This window comes from Mandrillus leucophaeus, unplaced genomic scaffold, assembly GCF_000951045.1.
Source record: "Mandrillus leucophaeus isolate KB7577 unplaced genomic scaffold, Mleu.le_1.0 Scaffold265, whole genome shotgun sequence".
Taxonomy (NCBI): domain Eukaryota; kingdom Metazoa; phylum Chordata; class Mammalia; order Primates; family Cercopithecidae; genus Mandrillus; species Mandrillus leucophaeus.
Window position 1 is genome coordinate 377301 of NW_012102754.1, and position 22170 is coordinate 399470.

Sequence of the window (22170 nt, forward strand, 5' to 3'; positions counted from 1 at the left end):
AGCTATTCTTAAAACCTAAAGGAATGAACAAAAAGACAGAAAGCAAGCAAAAAGGAGGACCTACGACTTGCAAGCAGGGAGCAATGTATCTAAAGTCATTTCAGAATTTTTAAAAAATAACTATAATATCAGTAATAGTAACCATCACCCTACTTATATAGCAACATTTTACCAGTATAATAATTGTCTTTTCATCAGTCTTCATAAATCCCTGGGAAATGGCTTAGCTGGTGTCAAGTTCAAAATCACCCAGCTTTGTATACCAGAAAGACTTAGATCTTTGCAATCCCTGTAAGATAGCTACTTTTCAGGACAGAAGACATAATCCAAATAATCAAAACGTAGGGCTTTTCTTAGGACCATAGTAAATTCAACATCAGGTGTTTTTTGTTTTGTTTTTTTCAAAAACTTGTAATGCCTCAAAATGAAAGCTGGTCAAAGTTTCAAATGTTCTTAGTTTCTCCTTAACAGATGATTGGAAATTGTGTACCCTCCAGTAGTATAATACACTTGAAAACAGTTAAAATGTGATTACATTCCTATCCAATATTCAGAGAGGGACAGCTAACTAGAGTGGTTTAAAAAAAAAAAAAAAATCTCGGCTGGGCCCATAATCCCAACACTCTGGGAGGCGGAGGCAGGCAGATCACCTGAGGTCAGGAGGTCAAGACCAGCCTGGCCAACATGGTGAAACCCCATCTCTACTAAAAATACAAAAATTAGCTAGGAGTGGTGGCAGGCGCCTGTAATACCAGCTACTCGGGAGGCTGAGGCAAGAGAATCGCTCGAACCTGGGAGGTGGAAGTTGCAGTGAGCCAAGATTGCGCCACTGCACTCCAGCCTGGGCAACAGAGCAAGATTCCCATCTCAAAAAAACAAAAAAAAAAAGAAAGAAAAAACAAATCTCACCTCTGATATCTTACCCTCTTCTAGCTTGGTGCAAAAAAAAAAGTCTTTTGCCCTCTGAACCTCATGGCCAGAGGTTTTTATGTCCTCTATGGCATTATGTTGTTAAGAACAAGAGGAAAAATACAACAAAACTGAATTGTTTTCACTTCAATAACATGGTGCAAGGTTAAACATTGGCACATCAGAAAAATAATTTTAAAATCCTGAAAACACACATTAACCCAATCAGGTTTGCAAGGCATGACAAAGGCTGAACTATGGATATTCAGACATTAGTTGAGTCTACTTTCTTAAGTTAAAATGTTCGTATATATGCAATTTGAAGGGATTAAAAACAAAAAGGTCAAAAAAAAAAACACAACAAAACAGCATTATGATTTCTACCTTTATAAAGAGGTAACCTAGTATTAATTCCCTTCAGATTAAATCCTGAGACTGAACACTACAGGATACAGACCAGCAAATACTAACTCGAACTGAAGCTCATTAGCAAGATTAACAGGTTTTCAATAAACATTTTTTATTGAATTGTATTATTTTATAGAAAACAGGCTACCATGTGATGATACTTTTATTTTGAAACTCAAAATAGACAATATTTTAAAGGTATGGTCTTTAAAGAAAAAAAAAGGCAATGTGGTTCATTAGTCTAGTTAGTAAATATTTTCGGTGATGGCAAGCATAAACCATGATTACAAAACATATTGAAGATAAAAAAGTTAAGCTGTAATTACAATAAAGAACAGACCGGAATGAATTTGTATAAGTCTCTCTGACTCCCAAACTGATGAGAAAAATGAGTTTGCCAGTAACCCCAACTCTGTAAAGAGTTAAGAACCCCTGCTGATCATGCCTCTTTGGAAACTAACTGCTGCTGACTGAATAAATAAGATCTAAGAAAAATTTATTACTCAACAAACACTACTTATAATTTAGTGGAATTTAGTAATCTTTTAGAATCAGTCAATACTGACTGGGCACACCTGTAATACCAGTGCTTTGGGAGGCAGAGGCTGGAGGATCACTTGAAACCAGGAGTTCAAGAATCAGTCAATACTATTGATAATATTCTTATACATAGTTTTCGTCCACAGAATTAATGTTATGCCAATAAATACACAGCTCTATAATGATAAGACTAAAATCTACAGTTAGTGTAAGCATTAGTATGTTGCTTTTATACATGGTTAAGGACAAAAATGACACAAAGCAGGACTAGTTTCTAAATTTAATCCGAAAATACCAACATTCAGATCCTTAAAAGTAAGACAGGGGAATAATATTAAGATTAATCAGGTAGTATCAACACATGTTAAGCTTTGGCTACAGACAGGAAAAGTCTATGCCATGGTGTAGATTCTGATTTGGCCACTAGGTGAAAGGAATAAAATCACCAAGTACACAGATGGAATAAAATCAAACATCATCTTTCAATACTGTTCCTTGTTTCCAGAAATAGTTGCGCTGGAATTGCAGAGTCAATGGTTTAAAAAGGAGACATGTATTACGTACACAGAAGATATGGTAGTTGGAAAAGTGAGCATCAAGTAGAAAAATGTTGCAGGGGTTGATATACTATAGAAGGCAAAGAGTAGCCCATAGAACAATTAATTACAAGCAAGGGGTGAGGAAAAGGGCAAAGGTTAAGAACAGATCACACTAGGTACGCAGAGAGCAAAATTTAGGAAGAAGATTAAGAAACAGGAGCAGCATTTTAATAACATTGGGCCATTTACTCAAATTTACTGAGATCTTACCCATATGTCAGGGAATCCAACAGCATTATATACTATTATGCCTGAGTTTCAAGAAGAATATAGTGCCTGAGTTTCAAGAAGCTCACATCTTGACTCGGAATGACACATGGAAATGCAGTTGCTACACAATATGATGAGACATAATTAGTATGAACTAAGGGCCCTTATATAACCTAGGTCTGACTGATGTGTGTGAACGCAGAGAGATAGAGACCATGACTGCTTTACTTACCACTATATTCCCCAGAGACTTGCATAGTGCCTGGTACAGAGTTAGGTGCTCAATAAGTATTTAATAATACTACTACTCAAAACAAAATTATTCAAAGACAGATTTACAAAATACACTTTCACAAATGAAGGAACACCCAAATACACATATCAAAATTATTCACTACATACCAGGAAAACGTATGTAAGTGGAGCAACACCAAGATATCAATTAATAAAGCTATTTATTTTTGGAGATAAAAACGGAAAAAAAAGCTTCCTAGTATCCAGGCAGTACAATCATATCGCTCACAAAGAAAAAAGAAAGAAGACCAGCTTCAGACACCTTACATTACAAACTGGAGACAACTGAGCATGGTCTACCATTTTTAAGGAATAACAGTCTGTGAAATAAGAATTCTATACCTAGCAAAAGAAATACAATTACATTTTATCCCAAAATATCTATTTGAATACACATCCCTGAGATATAAGTCAAAGAATTAATGAACGAGAACTAGTAGGAAGAGTGGCATTGGGCACTGAATCTTAATACCTTACAAAGTTAAACCTAAATCACTATAATTATGGTTTTAAAATAAAAGGAAATGAGGCCAGATGTTAGAGCTGCCAGGTATGACAATGCAAACAGTGTTAATTATGGTTTTAAATGTTATCAGTATTAGGAAACAAAGTTATGTAATGGCAACAGTTTTTTAAGTACCATCTAAAAATGTTCTTCCTTTGGAATAGGTAATGTTCTCATGACTCAAAAATCAGTGGAAAAAGGTACAGGATGAGAAGACTTGTTCCCACCCCTATCAACAGGTACTCACTTTCATTAATTTTCTGTGTATTTTTCCAGTTTCTTTTCATACACAAGCAAATATTGATATATTATTTTTCTTCCTTTAAAAAATGGTAGATTATGCACACTGTACGGCACCTTGCTTTATTTACTTACTAACATACCATGAACTTTTCTTATGTCTGTGATATAAAAATAATTTATGTTATTTTATTTTTTAAGAGGCAGGGTCTCGCTCTGTCCCCCAGGTTGTAGTACAAAGGCACAACCTCTGCTCACTGCAGCCTCAACCTCCTGGCCTCAAGCAATCCTCCTGCCTCAGCCTCCTGAATAGGTGGGAACATAGGGACATGCCACCATACTTGGCTAATTTTTGTATTTTTGTTGAGACAAGGTCTCACTATGTTGCCCAGGGTAAAAATAATTTCAACTGGAGAAAGGTAGTGGGGAATCAATAAAAACCAACAAGAAGGATTTGGACTGGTGAAAGAAAATACATATCCTCATACTTCATAGTGGGAATCAACAGGTAGACTTTCCTGAAGCAGACAGAGAGGAAATAAGGGTTTAAGCATACTTTTCTTTTTTTTTTTTTTTTTGAGACAGAGTCTCACTCTGTCACCCAGGCTGGAGTGCTGTGGCGCGATCTCAGCTCACTGCAATCTCCGCCTCCTGGGTTCAAGAGAGTCTCCTGCCTCAGCCTCCTGAGTAGCTGGGATTACAGGCACCTGCCTCTACGCCCAGCTAATTTTTTGTATTTTTAGTAGAGACGGGGTTTCACCATGTTGGCCAGGCTTGTCTTGAACTCCTAACCTTGTGATTTGTCTGCCTTGGCCTCCCAAAGTGCTGGGATTACAGGCGTGAGCCACTGCGCCCAGGCAAGGGTTTAAGCATACTTGAACAGGTATTCACCGGTAGAACTAACAAAATTTTACATCTTTCAAGCTTCTTTGGTGGGAGGGGTAGCAACCTAATAAAATATATACAACAAAGGAAATAGCAAAAAAACAAGAAATACAAGGCCAAAACAACTTATTTAGTCACATGAAGCTTTTTCCATGACATGTCCATAAACACCCAGCTAAAGGTTTCCTGCAGATAGTACAAGCAAAAACCCAAAAGAGAATGTATTTACTGGCTCATGCAGTTATGACAAGGATATTAGTGCAGATCAGAGAATCAAAGAGCCAGGATGTCAGGAAATGAGGCCAGACGTTAGAGCTGCCAGGTCTGACAATGCAAGAAGTGTTAAATACCACTTATTCATCCCACTCACTTCATATAGTCAAAAATATTTTCATTAATGAATACAGCTAAAGATAAACTAATCACTTAGGAAGGTAAAAGGAAGAATACCAAAATTTAGAAAAAAGAATTATAAGATAGTATGCAGAATAAAAAACAGGCCCAATAAAGAAACTAAAATGCTGCTAACTATCCAAAAGAGTGCTGCTATTAATTCTTCAGATACAGATGAATTACTTCTAATCTTCAAGTAACATTAAAGTGTAACGCCGTATCAACTGTTCTAGAGCACAGCAAAAGATGAAAAGTTTAACTTTTTCGAAACACAGTAAAATTGAAACCAAAGCCTGGGAGAGATGATATAAAACAAATTTAAAACCCCATATGCCAATCTCATTTTAAAAGAGACACTATTCAATATTAGGAAATCTAATATAGTTTATTGACGTGAAGGAAAAATCCTATAAAAATCCCATGAGAGAAAAAAAAAAACAAAACCCATGATAGAAACCAAAAGCCCACGGTGAAATTCAACATTCATATCTACTACAGAAACAAAATATATTTTAAAAAAGAAAAATATAAATTAGAAAAAAGAAATTCAACATTCATTCCTTTATATAACACGCATATTCTCAGATACCTTTCAAATCAACAATCAGCAGTATGTTTAATGGTGAAACACTCCTATAACATTAATTCCACTGAAGAAGAAACAAGTCAAAAGTAGTTGTTAGCATCACTACTGTTTAATGCTGTTTCAGAAATTCCAGTCAACGCAAGCTGGGTGTGGTGGCTCACGCCCATAATCCCAGCACTTTGGGAGGTTGAGGCAGGTGGATCACCGGAGGTCGGGAGTTCGAGACCAGCCTGACCAATATGGAGAAACCCTGTCTCTACTAAAAATACAAAATTAGCAGGTGTGGTGGCACACTCCTGTAATCCCAGCTACTTGAAAGGCTGAGGCAGGAGAATCACTTGAAAGCGGAAGGCAGAGGTTGCGGTGAGCGGAGATTGTGCCATTTTGCGTTCCAGCCTGGGCTACAAAAGCAAAACTCCATCTCGAAAAAAAAAAAAGGAAATTCTAGTCAATGTAAGTAGACAAGAGGACAATATGAGAGATTTACAAGTAAAAAAGAGCACATTTATCATCATTTGAAACATTATACACCTAGAAAGTCCAAAAGAACCAACTGAAATACCAACAAATACTGAAGTTGTTGATATTGATATTACGACAAACAAAAACAAGTAGAAAAAAAAATACAGTAAAAATCACATTCTCAAAAGCAACAAGAAACATTCTAACTACATAACCATAAGAGTATAGGATCTATAAAAACAAAACTCCAACTTTCAGAGGCATAATGCCAACCTGAATAAAGGGAGAAATACCTTGTTCTTGGACAAGACTCAAAATTGCAAATGTGCCCAATATTCTCTAGAGTAACCTATAATAACTTAATTGCAACCTTCAAAAATACCAGTGAGACTTCTGAGGGAACTTGACAAAATGATCCTAAAGGTTGTCTGAAAGAATAAATGTGCAATTCCCCTGCCTGAACTTTTGTTTCGAAATTTTCAAATCTACAAAGATGTTTTGCCGTATTTATCTCTCTCTATACACACAATCTTCTGGAACAAACTGAAAGTTAAAGACACGGTGACACTTCACCCCTAATTATTAATACTTCAGCTTATACTCCTAAAGAATAAACATATTCTGCTACTTAAATCCAAAACCATTACTACACCCAAGGAATTTAATAGTGATTATCATCTACTCCATAATTGTGGCATAATATGAAATATTACATTTGACCTCTGTCCCCAGTTTCTAGTAGAGTGCTCCTAAAACTTGTAATTTTCTAAGTGATAGGACTGATAGCAGCATCTTTTGTTCTATTTGATTCCTCCCCCTCCCCCTCCTTCTCCTTCTCCTTCTTCCTCTTCTTCTTTTTTTTTTTTTTTGATATAAGAGTCTTGCTCTATTGCCCAGGCAGGAGTTGCAGTGATCTCAGCTCACTGCAACCTCCACCTCCGAGGTTCAAGCAATTCTCCTGCCTCAGCCTCCTGAGTAGCTGTGATTACAGGTGCTCGCCACCGTGCCCAGCTAATTTTTGTTACTTCTTTTTAGTGGAGTCAGTGTTTCACCATGTTGGCCAGTCTGGAACTCCTGACCTCAAGTGATCTGCCTGCCTCGGCCTCCCAAAGTGCTGGGATTACAGGCATGAGCCACCACAACCAGCCTACTATTTGATCTTCCTTTCAGATTCTTGACAGAGAACACTTAAATCCCTTAGCATTCGCATCCAAAGAAGAGACTCTTGGCAGACCCCTAGATAGCTTCATGATAGGGGCTGGTTGCCAGAAAAACCATGCCTTGGTTAGAGGTCTAAATGTTCAGCCTCACTTTCCAACCTTCAGAGAGAGAAGAGGAGCTGGAGATTCACTTAATAATTGATCACACATATGCAATCATACACACGATGAAATAACTGACCATACATACATATGTTTTTAGCCACAAAACCCCCTAACTGGCAGGGTTTAGAGAGAGCTTCCAGACTGGAGAACACAATGAGGGTGGCACGTCCAGAAGGCCCATGCATCTCCCCACCCTCTGTACCTACCATACCTTGCCCTAGGCATCTCTTCCGTTTGGTTGTTCCTGAGTTATATCCTTTATAATAAACCAGTTATGGTAAGCAAATTGGCTTCCTAAGTTCTGTGAGCTGCTCTAGCAAATTACTGAAGCTGAGAACGGGGTTATAGGAATCCCTAATTTACAGCTGGTTGGTCAGAAGTAAGAGTGACTCAGAGGCTGGGCACAGTGGCTCATGGAAGCCGAGGCGGATGGATTACCTGAGGTCAGGAGTTTAGGACCAGCCTGGCCAACATGGTGAAACCCTGTATCTAATAAAAAATACAAAAATGAGCCGGGAGTGGTGGCAGGCGCCTATAATCCCAGCTACTTGGGAGGCCAAGGCACGAGAATCGCTTGAACTCGGGAGGCAGAGGTTGCAGTGAGCCAAGATCGCACCATTGCACTCCAGCCTGGATGACAAGAGCGAAACTCCGTCTCAGAAAAAAAAAAAAAAAAAAAAAAAAGTGACTCAGGACTTGCGATTGGCATGCCCGCAGTGGGAGCAGTCTTGTGGAACTGATTTCTCTTAACAGGTAGAATATGACACTAACTCCAGGTAGATAGTATCCAGAATCAAATTGAACTGTTGGACACTTAGTTGGCTTTGAAGAATCTGTTACTGTGGGAAAAAACTCCTCATAATAGTCCATATTCAAATTTACCCAACTACCCCTACAATGCCCTTTCTGTTTTTTTCCCCTTTTCGTTCTTTTTAATGGCTGAATGGAATTCTGTTGTTTGGCTGTACCAAATTTTACTCAACCAATCCTCAACTGATTAGCATTTGAGTTCCTTCTAGTTTACTGACAAATATACATCTATTTTTTAAAATCCAGGAACCTCATTCAAGCATTATATACCCATTTGGTTTTCATAGGTTGGCCTCTTTTAATGTAAAACAGTCTCCATCTCCCATCTTTTTTTTTGGCACCCTATTAGAAAGCATGTCAGTTTGAACTGTTAAAGTACCTTTATAACTGAGATATTAGCCACATCTTAGTTGTAAAGGAATTTTCCTCCATTTTAAATTAATAATCTGTTGGATGATACTTCGCACACAGCACAACTTTTCACCTGTGGTTTGGCCACTGATGACTACTTTCTGAACCAGTTATTACCCTGGGGGTTGCAAAATGATGATTTTTCTGATTCCATCAATTCTTCTGTATCTATCAAACTTGAATCTTTCTGTTAAGAGGTGCACGCACCCACCCCATGTCAAGAGCAACACAGTATCAAGAGAAAAAGGGGCCTGGATCCCTCACATGGACAGCCCTGATCTGCTGAGTCTGAGTCCTGTGTGACAGAAAAGCAAAACTTTTTTATTGTTTTAAGTATTGTTATTTAACCTTTATGTTAGAACCAATCTTAACATTTAGCCTAACTAGTACAAGATATCTTCACATGAGGGTAAACTATACAGTCACTAAAAGTGATTACATATCAGAGGGCTAAGGTGGGAGGATCACTTGAGGCCAGGAGTTTGCGGCTACACCACACTATGATCTTGCCTGTGAATAGCCACAGTACTCCAGCAGGAGCAACACAGTGATACTCTGTCTCTAAAGAAAAAGTAAAAGGAAATTTTTTTTTAGGGATAGTATCTCACTATGTTGCCCAGGCTGGTTGGTTTCTAACTCCTATGCTCAAGCAATCCTCCTGCCTTGGCCTCCCGAAGGCCAAGGCATGAGCCACTGTGCCCGGCCAAGAAAAAAATAAAAATTTAAAATAAAAGTAAAGATAAAATATTAAAAAATGTTAAAAAGTGATTACAGATTAATTGGTGTGTAATAAAATAAACATTGCTGAATTAAGAATCAGGCTTCAATTCTTTGTACAAGTATACATACATAGTTAAGGAGTGAAAGCAGGAATTCAGGATTTCACTCTACAGCACTAAGTCTCTTGGACTTTAAGATACAGTCTTTGGGAACAAAAGGGACCAAAATCAAAGTTCTACCTGCACAATACCTAAGTATGAAAGCCCCTTAACTCGACTTAGTGTCCATACTCCTGCACATGCAATGCTTAAAGCAACTTTGAAAAAAAAAGTCAGATACTGTGCTATATATACTTAGCAAATACAGACTGCCCTGTAAGAACAGTGATAGATTTTTAAGAAACATTGCATTATCGAAAATCACACACAAAAACAACTGTTTCCATAGAAAAATGGGAACTAGGGGGGGACAAGGGAGTTTCTAGTTGCAGTAAAAATATTTTTTTCTTTAGGAGTATCAATAATAAATTTTAGCTATTAAGAGGACATTATAAAATCTAAACATCATTGAGGAAACCCTACAACTGACCACACCTCATTTCTGCCTCCATTCCCAGCATCATCATTAGCATAGTGGCCTTCAAATCAGTTAGGACAAACAAGAATGACTCAGAGCAGCAGTGCTATGCAACTGCTCTTCTCTCCCACGCCACTCTTCACCACCTGCTTATCTGATTGTTATACCAAACAGCAGTGTGCCTAATTAAAATTGTGCTCCTTAATCCACACTATTAGAGTAAGTTCATGTTACAAAAACACAATCTATAAGATGACATTATTTAATTACTCTGCTCAACAATCTTATTACGTAAGCACTATTACACTGGAGTCCTATTATTAGGTTAATAATAGAACTAATAGCTTAATGAGCATATACAGTGCAAGTCATTTACATTTCAGGCCATTGCATCTAGTCACTCTACTCATGAGCTTATGACCTAGGGTGACCTTGAGAGAGGAGATGCATTTCTCCTACTCCCTCAGTACAAACCAGATCCCACATGCTTCTCTTAAAGTAAGAGTTATTTCGAATGTGAGTCTAAAATTAGTTTAATTTTGAATATAAGCAAATTTTCCTGTCCTGTTAGCTTTGGAACCAAATGAAGAACAAAATTGTATAGTACTTCCATTTCACAAAGAGGTTGTTAAACGGCTTGACCAAGGACAGAAGTAGTACTCAAACATTTGCCTGAATCCTTTGTCACCTCTTAAGACTAATTTCTTGGTATCACTTCCAAACACTTTACAATGTTTGCTAAAAACACATTTTCAAGTCTATTTTTATGAATCTTAAGCAGTAAAGCAAATCCAAACATAACAGTAATTATAGTAAACGTATATAGTTAAACATACCAACTAAAAGACATTCTCAGTGTGGGACAAGACCCATCTATTTGTTATCTACAAGAAATCCACTTTAAATATTATATAGAAAGGTTAAAAGTAAAAGGATTGAAAATGATATACCATGTAAACACTAATAAAACTGGAGTAACTACATTCATATCTGAGGCAAAGGAAACTTCAGAGCCAGGAAAGTTACTAGGAATATAAGGCGTCATTACATAATAATAAGAGTTCACTAAGAAGACAACAATCCTAAATATGTATGCACCCACCTAAGAGCCTCAAAATAAATGAAGCAAAAACTAAAAGAACTTAAAAGAGAAATACGGCTGGGCATGGTGGCTCATGCCTGTAATCCCACCACTTCTGGAAGCTGAGGCAGGTGGACTGCTTGGGCGCAGGAGTTCAAGACCAGCCTGGGCATCATGAAGAAACCCTGTCTCTACTAAAAATACAAAAAATTAGCCAAGCATGGTAGCTCACACCTGTAGTCCCAGCTACTGGGGAGGCAGAGGCACGAGAATCACTTGAACCAGGGAAGTAGAAGTAGAGGGTGCGGTGAGCCGAGATCATGCCACTGCACTCCAGCATTCCAGCCCGGGCAACAGAGCAAGACTCAGTCTCAAAAACAAAAAAAACAAAAAAAGGAGAGAAACAGATAAATCCACAATTATAGTTGCAGACTTCAATACTCTTGGTAATCAGTAAACAAGCAGAAAATCAGAAAAGATATAAAAGAACTGACCAACACTAATAGCCAACTGGATTTAACTGACATTTATAGAACACTCTACACAAAAACAGCAGAATGTACATTCTTTTCAAGTGCACGAAGAACTGAAATCATGTGTGTTCTCTAGCCATAATGGAATTAAATTAGAAGTCATTTGAGACTGTCTCAAAAAAAAAAAAAAAAAGGCATCAAATCAACAATCTATGCTTCAACATTAAGAAACTAAAAAAAGAACAAAATAAAAACTGAAGCAAGCATTAGAAAGATAGAAAGAAAGAAATCAATGAAATTGAAAACAAAAATAGAAACAAAATTCAATCAGATCAAAATCCGGTTCTTTGAAAATGTAAAATGAATAAACCTCTAGTCAGACTGACAAAGGAAAAAGACAAAAGGCAAAATTATAAATATCAGGAATGAAAAGAGACATCACTACAGACTCCACAGATATTAAAAGAGGCTGTGGCAAACAACTCTAAGCACATAAACTTGACAACTTAGATAAAATGCACCAATTTCTTATTAATAAAAACCACAGGCTGGGCGTGGTGGCTCACACCTGTAATTCTAGCACTTTGGGAGGCCAAGGCGGGCAGATCACCTGAGGTCAGGGGTTTGAGACCGGCCTGGCCAACATGGCAAAATCCCGTCTCTACTAAAAAATACAAAAATTTGCCAGGTGTGATGGCAGGTGCCTATAATCTCAGCTACTCGGGAGGCTGAGGCAGCAGAATCATCTGAACTCGGGAGGCGGAGGTTGCAGTAAGCCAAGATTGTGTCACTGCACTCCAGCCTAGGCGACAGAGTGAGACCCCGTCTCAAAAACAAACACAAACAAACAAATTTTTAAAACCCCACAAACTACCAACACTTAAGAATAGACCAAAAAAAAAAAAAAAGACGATGTAAATATTCTTACATCTATTAAATCAAAATCTTAAATGACTAAACAAAATTATAAGGAACAATCCTAGAATCATTTCAAAAACCATCTTAATAGATTCAGAGAAAAACTCATACACAATTTAGAGACTTTTAAAATATATACCTGCATTTATTCAGTGGCTTTATAATTCAATAGTTAACTTATTTGCTATACAATGTGCACATTTCTATGGACAGTAATTGAAAAGACATAATGTGCTGTATTCACCTGAATTTTTATCAATACTTCTTCATCTCTCATTAATGTGGACAGTGTGGCCATTCTTAAAATGATCTTTCCTTATCAAAGTAAATCAAAGATACTGTTTTGTATTTATATCAAGTGAATTATTAACTATACAAGTAGTCAAGAGTATTACTTGAGTAAATACATACTGACATACGGATTAATGGTTAAATCCTACAAAACAGGATACGATACTTCATACAAGTGAAGTGATCCTTAAAAGTTGTGTAAAATCGGCTGGGTGCAGTAGTTCATGCCTGTAATACTGGCACTTTGGAAGGCCGAGGTGGGCGGATCACTTGAGGTCAGGAGTTCGGACCAGCCTGACCAACATGGTGAAACCCCATCTCTACTAAAAATACAAAAATTAGCCAGGGGTGGTGGCGCATGCTGTAATCCCAGCTACTGGGGAGGCTGCGGCAGGAGAACTGCTTGAACGTGGGAGGTGGAGGTTGCACTGAGCCGAGATGGCGCCCCTGCACTCCAGCCTAGGTGAAAAAGTGAGACGTCTCAAAAAAAAAAAAAAAAAAAAAGGTTGTATAAAACCCACTATTTAGTTAATATACTCAAAAAGTACTAGTATTTTATGAGACTGAATCATACAAAATTGCCAATTATTAAATGATTAAACCTAGAACAATGTAAGCACTGCATTCCTTGTTTTGTATGATTCAGCATTCTCAAGAGTGCTAATCACATCTAGCCATCTATCACAATGAATTACCTTGGATGTTGAGGACTGAGGTTCATTGAACATTTGTCAAACATTTTCTGGAGATTTTTCACAACACAGGTTATGTGCAAATCTAGGACCTCAACATTTACTAGGAAAGGAGTACTTAACATAACTACAGAAATTTTTACTTGTACTTTTCTTAAGCTTTTTAAATTTCTTTTTTTGAATTTTTTTTTTAGAAACAGGATCTTGCTCTGTTGACCAAGCTGGAGTGCAGTGGTGCAATCATAGGTCATGGCAGCCTTAAATTCCTGAGCTCAAGCCATCCTTCCACCTCACACTTCCAAGTACAGGTGAGCACCACCATGCCTGGCTAACTAAAAAAAATTATATTTGTAGAGACAGGGTCTTGCTATATTGTCCAGGCTGGTCTCAAACTCCTGGCTTCAAGCAATCCTCCTGCCTGAGCCTCCCCAAGTACTGGGATTACTGGTATGAGCGCCACCGTACTTTTATCTTTCAGCAATCTACTATTTTTCTTTTCTTTTCTTTTCTTTTTTTTTTGAGACAGGGTCTCGCTCCGTTACCCAGGCTGACATGCAGTGGTATAATCTCTACTCACTGCAACCTTCGCTTACCAAGCTCAAGCAATCCTCCAGTCTCAGCCTCCCAAGGAGCTGGGACTACAGGCAAAAACTCAGAGAGCCACCACGCCCAGCTAATTTTTGTATTTTTTGTAGAGATGGGGTTCACCATGTTGGCCAGGCTGATCTCGAACTCCTGAGCTCAAAATGATCCACCCGCGTCTGCCTCCCAAAGTTTTGGGATTATAGGCGTGAGTCACTAAGCCTGGCCTATTTTTAATTCTTAACAAAAAATAACCCTGTTATCTGACGCATGGATTCACTACAGAATAAAGATTAAAGTCCATCAAGGCTTTCTAGTAACTCTAACTTAAAAACAAAGATCAATCAAAGCTAAAAACATTAAAGAGAGAGAAGGCAATCAAATTTCTAGGATTATCTCATTCCTTTGCTCAAAACTCTTTAATATCTTCCTACCTCACTGAGTCAGTCCTATAGGCCCTTTCCTACTATTCTCTTCCCTCTTCTACTCCAGCCACACTGGGCACCTTGCTGTCCCTCAAACATGCAAGTACAGTCCTTTATTGTTTAATAACCAGGACGGATTCTGAGAAATGTGTAATTAGGCAATTTCATCATTGTGTGAACATCATGGAATGTACTTAAACGCACCTAGATGGTACGGCCTACTACACACCTAAGCTATATGGTCTATTTGCTCCTAGGCTACAAACCTGTACAGGATGTTACTCCACTGAGTACCGTAGGCAACTTTAACACAATGAAGTATTTGTGTATGTAAACATAGGTAAACATTAAAAAGTTACACAAAAAAAAGTATTCTATATAAGACCACTGTTAAGAGACAGAAATGTCATTTGGCGCCTGACTGTATACTACTTCTCACCTCAGGGCTGTGCTGTTTCCCTCTACCACGAATGCTCTTCTTAAATATGGCTCACTTCATCTCTTTCTGATACCTGCTTAAATGTCATCTTCTCAAAATGGCCTTGTCTGACCAACTTATTAAAATAGTATCCCAACTGCAAGTCACTGTTTTCTTCCTAGTTGTCTGTCTTCCACCCAATAGAACATAAACTATAAAAGGAAGAGTGGCCTTTGTTTTATGCGCTGCTCTATCTCCAGACCCTAGAACAGTAGCAGGTTCTCATAAGAATATGCAGAACAAGATGTTGCACAGTGTATATATATGCCTCCAATTAAAACTTCTGTCACAGATAACAAAAAAACCTAAGAAAACAGTTTGAAACCCTGCACGCTCTGCTACTTAGAATAAAGTAACTATGCTCTAGAAGGAAATGTTTCATTTTCAAAAAAATACACTTTAACAAATGGCTGGACTCCCAAAAGACAAAACAGTAACGCTAAGTGCATGCATGCTGCAATTCTGCTGATACAGAATGCTCTGGTTTATCACAAAGGACGTTCATTAAGCCATTTTCCCAGGAACCACGAAATTCTAGCTAAAGATTCTTAAGGAAAAATAGAGGCAGCGTTAACATTAGTGATATATCGTGATTAGGAAACACACATTTCCTACTAGTTGAAACTTCATAGCACCAAGCAAGATAACCGGAAATCGGATCGGAAGTGTCTGCCCCACGGAGACACTGGGAGAGAAAAAGTCCTCAAAGAACTGCACCTCCTTTTCTTGGCGCCAGGCTGGCTACTAGGACTCAGTCCGGAGATGCAGGGGGCGGTGTGGGGTTTGGGAGGAAGAGGCCTGGACTGCGAGTTTGGGGTGTGCCCAGGCCACCTTCCTCTCCCACTGATTTTCTCTCAAGAGAAAATGGAAAGTTGACTGCGCCTCCTACCCGCTCCCAAAAAGGACGGGGGGAGGGTTACTGAGGGTAGACCCCTCCCCTTCGCCTAGGCAGGCCTCGGCCCCAGCAGCGCTCCCCAGTCTCCAGCTCACCCGGCTCCCGGTTGATCTCGATGTCGAAGTGGCACTGCGGCCGGTCCTGCGCCCCCATCGCGACCGAGGTGGCGGCAAGAGCTGGGAGAGAGGGGGAGGAAAGCGGTCAGGGCAGGGGCGAGGGCGGGGGCGAGGGCAGGGGCGAGGGCGGGGCTGAGACGAAGTCCGCGCCACGGTGCCTCACGCCGGCCCGTCGCAACAGCGCAGGAGGCCAAGACGAGGCCCCCTCCCGCCCCAGACCTCGCGGCTCCCACGCAGCGCGTACGCATGCGGGCGAGCTCTTCACCTGGCTGGCCTCCAGCCTGAGCGGGTCCCAGTGAGCAGAGGAGAAAGCACTGCCACTGCAGCCAGACCCCAACGCCGCTAACGGAACGCCACCTCCTCCTCCGGGCCCGGCCTCCCAATGCCACGCTAAATCCCGCGAGAGTCGGGACAAATACCGCGAGAGTACAGTCTAGATGGGGGTGGTCAACCGGAGGTGGTGGCAGCGGGGGCGCACGCTCGGGGGCGTGTCTGGGGAGCTCTCGAGGAGCCTCCAAGCCGGCCCTCCTATACCTGCGCGCTCCCTGTTTGCCCCCCGCTTTGAAGTCAGTCGCCCAATGTGAAAGCCGTGGATGCGCCTGCGCCCTCCGTCTCGTCCGGCTGTGAGCGTCTGCGGCATTTTCGAATACCGCGAGACTTCCCTGTTTCTGATCGCTGTGAAGGAGCTGAGTGAATTGAGGCTTTGAGTTTTCGTTAGCCAAGAGGTCGTGTCACTCTGTGTTCCTGTTGGCCGGGGATGGTTATGTCCGTGTCCTACTGTTAGGTCTTTTAGGCTGAGGAATGTGTTCCTTCCCGCTTTGGCACCAGCGTCACTGGCACCGTTTCTGTTCTGTGCTTACTGGCCATTCTGCATCTTTTCTGAAGTTTCAGTTCCAGTCTTTGCGCGTTTTTAAATCTGGTTCTTCGTGTTTAACAGCTCTGGATACAAATGTTTTGTTAGATAGATATATGTATGTTCTGAATAAAAATCGTTTGTTACATAAATGATTGCGAAGTCTTTCTCCCAATCTGGGCCTATCGTTTCATTGTTTTGAATATGTTTTTGGCAAAGTTGTTTTTAATTCTGGTGAAGTCAATCTTTTATTGTTTGTGCTTTTTCTGTGATAGGAAATCTCTGCCTACCTCAAGTTCATGAAGATATTCTGTGTTCTCATATATGTTTTACATAGTCTTTTACGTGTAAGTCTATGATCTAATAGCATTAATTTTTGCTTATGTTGTCAAGTGTCACATTTTCCTATCGGGATATACAGTCGTTCCATTACCATTTGTTGAAAAGACTCTTACACATTGAATTACCTTAGCCTTGTGACCATATTTGTGTGGGTCTATTTCTGGATTTTTGTTCCAATGATCTGTGTATCAGTACCACACTATCGTTTAAGTTTTTTAACTATAAAATATACATTACATTAAAGTTGCCATTTTAACCATTTTTAAGTGTACAGTTCACTGGCATTAATTGTATTTCACACGGTTGTGCAACCCTCAGTACCAACCATCCATCCACAGAACATTTTCCATCTTGCAAAACTGAAACTCTGTATCCATTAAACAGTAACTCCCCATTTCCCTCTTTTCCCAAGTTCCTGGCAGCCACCCTTCTACTTTCTCTCTGTAAATTTGTCTACTCTAGTATCTGCCTACTCATATTTGAGTAGAATCATACAATATTTGTTCTTTTAGGCTGGGCGCGGTGGCTCACTCCTGTAATCCCTGCATTCTGGGAGGCCTAGGCGAGTGGATCACCTGAGGTCAGGAGTTTGAGACCAGCCTGGCCAACATGATGAAACCCCATCTCTACTAAAAATACAAAAAATTAGCAGGACGTGGTGGCGGGCACCTGTAATCCCAGCTACTCAGGAGGCTGAGGCAGGAGAATCGCTTGAACCCAGAAGGCGGAGATTGCAGTGAGCCAGGATCATGCCACTGCACTCCAGCCTGGGCAACAAGAGTGAAACTCTGTCTCAAAAAAAAAAAAAAAAAATTGTTCTTTTGTAACTGGGTGATTTCACTTAGCATGTCTTCCATTTCATCCATGTTGTAGCATGTCAGAACTTCCTTTTTTGAGGCTGAATAATATTCCATTGTATGTATATATCATATTTTGTCTATCCATTCATGTGTCAGTGGATATTTAGATTGCTTCTACCTTCTGGCTATTGTAAATAGTGCTGTTATGAGCGTGGGTGTACAAATACCTCTTTGAAATCTGCTTTCAATTATTTTTTGTATATGCCCAGAAATGGAATCACTGGATCATAAACTAATTCTATTTAAGATTTGTCCAGGAATTACCATACTATTTTCCATAGCTGCAGTATTTTACATTTCCATCAGCAATGCACAAAGGTTCCAATTTTTCCACATCGTCACCAACACTTGTTATTTTTTGGTTTTCTTTATTGCCATCCTAATGGATGTGAAGTGGCACACTGTTTTAATTACTGTAGTTTTATAGTAAGTTTGGAAATTGGGCTCACTTAGATTGGGTGTCCAATCTTTTGGTTTTCCTGGGCCACATTGGAAGAATTGTCTTCAGCCATACATAAAATACCCTAACACTAACGATAGCCAATGAGCTTAAAATCGCAACAAAATCTCATAATATTTCTTGAAAATTTATGAATTTGTGTTGGGCTGCACCCAAAGTTGTCCTGGGCCACATGTGGCCCATGGACGGCGGGTTGGACAAGCTTGACTTAGATCATTTCCGATCTGTTTCTGCACCTATGTCACCTTTTTCTTTTGAGACAAAGTCTCGCTCCGTCACCCAGGTTGGAGTGCAGTGGCGCGATCTTGGCTCACTGCAACCTCAGCCTCCTGAGATCAAGCGATTCCCCTGCCTCAGCCTGCAGGGTAGCTGGGAGTACAGGCACGCGCCACCACGCCTAGCTAATTTTTTTGTATTTTTAGTAGAGACAGGGTTTCACTATGTTGGCCAGGCTGGTCTCGATCTCCTGACCTCGTGGTCTGCCTGCATTGGCCTCCCAAAGTGCTGGGATTACAGGGGTGCGTCACCGTGCCCCGACACCTATGTCACCTTTTTAAAGTGCAGTCAAACCTTTGGTACTTCACACCATCACAGAAGTGCTGTGGTTTGTCAGAGCTTGCCCATCCTACCTCCCTGAGAGTCCGGTGTGTCTATTAGAGGAGCAGTCTCTAGGCTGAATTAAGAAGCTAGCGGTCTTAGATCTGATTTGCTGACAGTTAAGATTTGAACAGTATGAAATGTACATGCCTTTCTGGAGATGAAATAGTTTGATAAAGCTAACTTTCATACATGGATTCATGAAAGGAAAGGATAGAGAGCACTGCCCAGCTTTGTAATGACTGTGTTCAGGACAGCAGGCTTCAATGTAAATAGGTTTTAGAGCTCAGGAATGAGACATTTAATTTGGGATGTACTTAAAGAACTTTAATCCTGGAATTCGTTCTTATCTTGACATTCCAATAATTCTCATCTTTCTGCCACTGGTTATGTGACCTGAGACAAATCACTTCGGTCTCTCAGAAGTTTACTTTCTTCATCTCTAAAATAAATGAGATAAAATATCTCCTTTCTAAGGTCCTGCCTCTCTCAAAGATTATTTTATTCTGTCCTGTGATTTGAAATTGTATTTTAGATGATTGGAAGATAAAGTATGCAATTTGGTCTGTGCTTAAGGTGAAGAAACTACTGGGACAAGGCAGGCCTAGGGCCAGTATCAACCAAAGGGACTGACACCTCCCCCATCTCTTCCAAGAGTGGTAGAAAGTTGGTATCCAAAGAGTTTACAAACTCAGACTTAATTTGTCTATGATTTACCATGAAGGAGAACGATTGGTAGTACGAATTTTCAGGTAATTATTCTGGGTGTTTAGCCTTTTAGAGTGTGATAACGCCAGCAATTGGAGCTCCAGGGGCTAGGACTCTGGAAAACAATCAAGAATGTTAGTGGGGAAACAGACAAAATAATTTCCTAGAAAACAGAAATGATCAAAATTGACTCAAAAGAAATAGAAGTCCTGCATAAACCAATAATCACTGAAGACATTGAATTAGTAATCCTAAATCTCCAGACAACTGTGGAAGACATTTTGAGACAAATGGGAAATTTGATTATGCTCTAGATGTTAGATGAGACCAAAGAAGTATATTTAATTTTGTTAGATGTGATAATGAAATTTTGATTATGTAAGAATATGTGGTGTGGTGGTTCTCACCAGTAATGCCAGCAATTTGGGAGGCCAAGGCAGAGGATCACTTGAGCCCAGGAGCTAGAGACCAGCCCTGGCAACATAGTGAGACCCTGTCTCTGCAAAAAATTTAAATACTAGCTGGGCATGGTGGCACACACCTTTAGTCTCAACTTCTCAGGAGGCTGAGATGAGAGAATTGCTTGAGCCAGGAGTTGAAGCCTTCATTGAGCTGTAATTGTACCACTGCACACCAGCCTGGACGACAGATTTAGACCCTATCTCTAAAATGTAAAAATGAAAAAGAGAAATGTCTTTGTCCTCTTGTCCTTGTTTTTTTTTTTTTTTTTTTCGTTTTTTTTTTTTTTTTTTTGGAGATAGAGTCTCGCTCTGTCACCAGGCTGGAGTGCAAGGACACGATCTCAGCTCACTGCAACTTCCTCCTCCTGGGTTAAAGCGATTCCCCTGCCTCAGCCTCCAAAGTAGCTGGGACTACAGGCGTGCACCACCATGCCTGGCTAATTTTTTGTATTTTAGTAGAGACGGGGTTTCACCATGTTGGCCAGGATGGTCTTGATCTCCTGACCTCGTGATCCGCCCGCCTTGGCCTCCCAAAGTTCTGGGATTACAGGTGTGAGCCACCGCGCCCAGCCATCCTTGGTTTTTTAGAGATGCATACTGATGTATATAGGAATGAAAACACATGACATCTGGGATTTGCTTGCAAATACTTCCCCCCTCCCCCAGAGGGCCATCTTGCCCACAAATGATCAAAGGTTAGTTTTGGCACCACATGAGTAAACAAGCTATTTAGACAAACTCCTTTACATTCCTTTGTACCTACTCTAAGTTATTTACTCAAGGTAAGGATTAGGCTACCTTCAGCCAGATCTATTACTGCAGCTTATGCAAATTCCCCCAGCCTTCCAAGAAGGTATGAGTCTATTTCTTATAAACTATCTTTAATTTTTTTCCCACCAGCCTGACTGAACTCCCACAATGAGAGAGCTTGGATCTCATCAAATTCATATGAAAAAACCACTGCAACAAACACTTCTTGTCAAATAGGGTCCTTACTCATTTAATATTGACCCTATTTGTTTGCTCATTTCATCCCTTAAATTCTGCTTTGAATCCTTGGCTCTTACTCTTTTTCTGGAAATCACCTTTGCCAAGCAGATTGGGTTTGGGTAAACATTTTTCAAATGCGATGATGTTGATGAAAGCCATATTGGCTGAGCCAGTCCGTCTGAGATTAGTGCCCTTATAAAAGAGACCCAGGGGCTAAGCCTGGCAGTTCACGCCTTTAACCCCAGCACTTTGGGAGGCCAAGGACCAAGGATAACTTGAAGCCAGGAATTCAAGACCAGCCTAGGCAGCAAAGTGAGACCTCATCTCTACAAAAAATTAAAAAATTAGCCAGGTGTAGTGGCACACACCTGTAGTCCCAGCTACTTGGGAGGCTAAGAGGGGAGGATCACTTCAGCCCAGGAGTTTGAGATTACAGTGAGCTGGGATCGCACCACTGTGCTCCAGCCTGGGCGACCGAGGGAGGCTCTGTCTCAAAAACAACAAATAAATGAGACACCCAGAAGAAGCCCCTCACCCCATCTGCCCCATGGGGTTACAATGAAAAGATGGCTGTCTGTGAACCAGGAAATGGGCTCTCAAGGACACCAAATTTGCTGGGGCCCTGATTGTGGACTTCCCAACCTTCATAGCTATAAGAAATAAAGTTCTGTTGTTTATAAGCCACCCAGCTTACAGTATTTTATTACAGCATGCAAAGGGACTAAGACAGGAAGCGATCCTGAGAAACTACATTCAGAGAGTGAGGAGGTGAAAAAAAGGATGATAACCAATGCAGGTGTGCTATTAACCAGCTACCGCAGTTGCTGATTGGAACGTAATCCTGCTGGGGAACTCTGGGAACACATACAGAAGAAACATGTCAGGATTATCCCACCTGAGGATATCTCCTGAGAGTCCCTGGTTGAGAGATGCTCCCGAGGTGATAATCATTAGGTTCTTCTGGCCTGCTACACCTGGGCAAAGCAGATTTCCAGTTTTAGGAAAATATCCTCAAGAATAGAGATGCAATATGGACAGTTGGGATTCAGCTGGAGCACAGTTAGAGGAATAAAGT

General features: G+C 40.2%; 2 protein-coding genes across 3 annotated transcripts in view; one reads left to right on the top strand and one right to left on the bottom strand.

Annotated features, from left to right (window-relative positions):
* The window catches only part of NKTR (natural killer cell triggering receptor), a 48736-nt gene extending 32534 nt beyond the window's left edge, over positions 1 to 16202 (bottom strand). The window contains exons 1-2 of the mRNA XM_011984313.1: positions 16090 to 16202; positions 15804 to 15884 (exon numbers count right to left, since the gene is read on the bottom strand). Of these exons, the coding sequence (XP_011839703.1) occupies positions 15804 to 15861 (58 nt within the window). The 5' untranslated portion in view covers positions 15862 to 15884; positions 16090 to 16202. The remainder of the gene's footprint in view (positions 1 to 15803; positions 15885 to 16089) is intronic.
* The window catches only part of SEC22C (SEC22 vesicle trafficking protein homolog C (S. cerevisiae)), a 59410-nt gene continuing 53027 nt past the window's right edge, over positions 15788 to 22170 (top strand). Inside the window, exon 1 of one of the 2 annotated variants that reach the window (XM_011984272.1) lies at positions 15788 to 15908. The gene's annotated coding sequence lies outside the window, so the exon portion shown is untranslated. Of the gene's footprint in view, positions 15909 to 16329; positions 16445 to 22170 lie in introns of those variants that run through there. The other variant, XM_011984270.1, reaches the window with a different exon arrangement.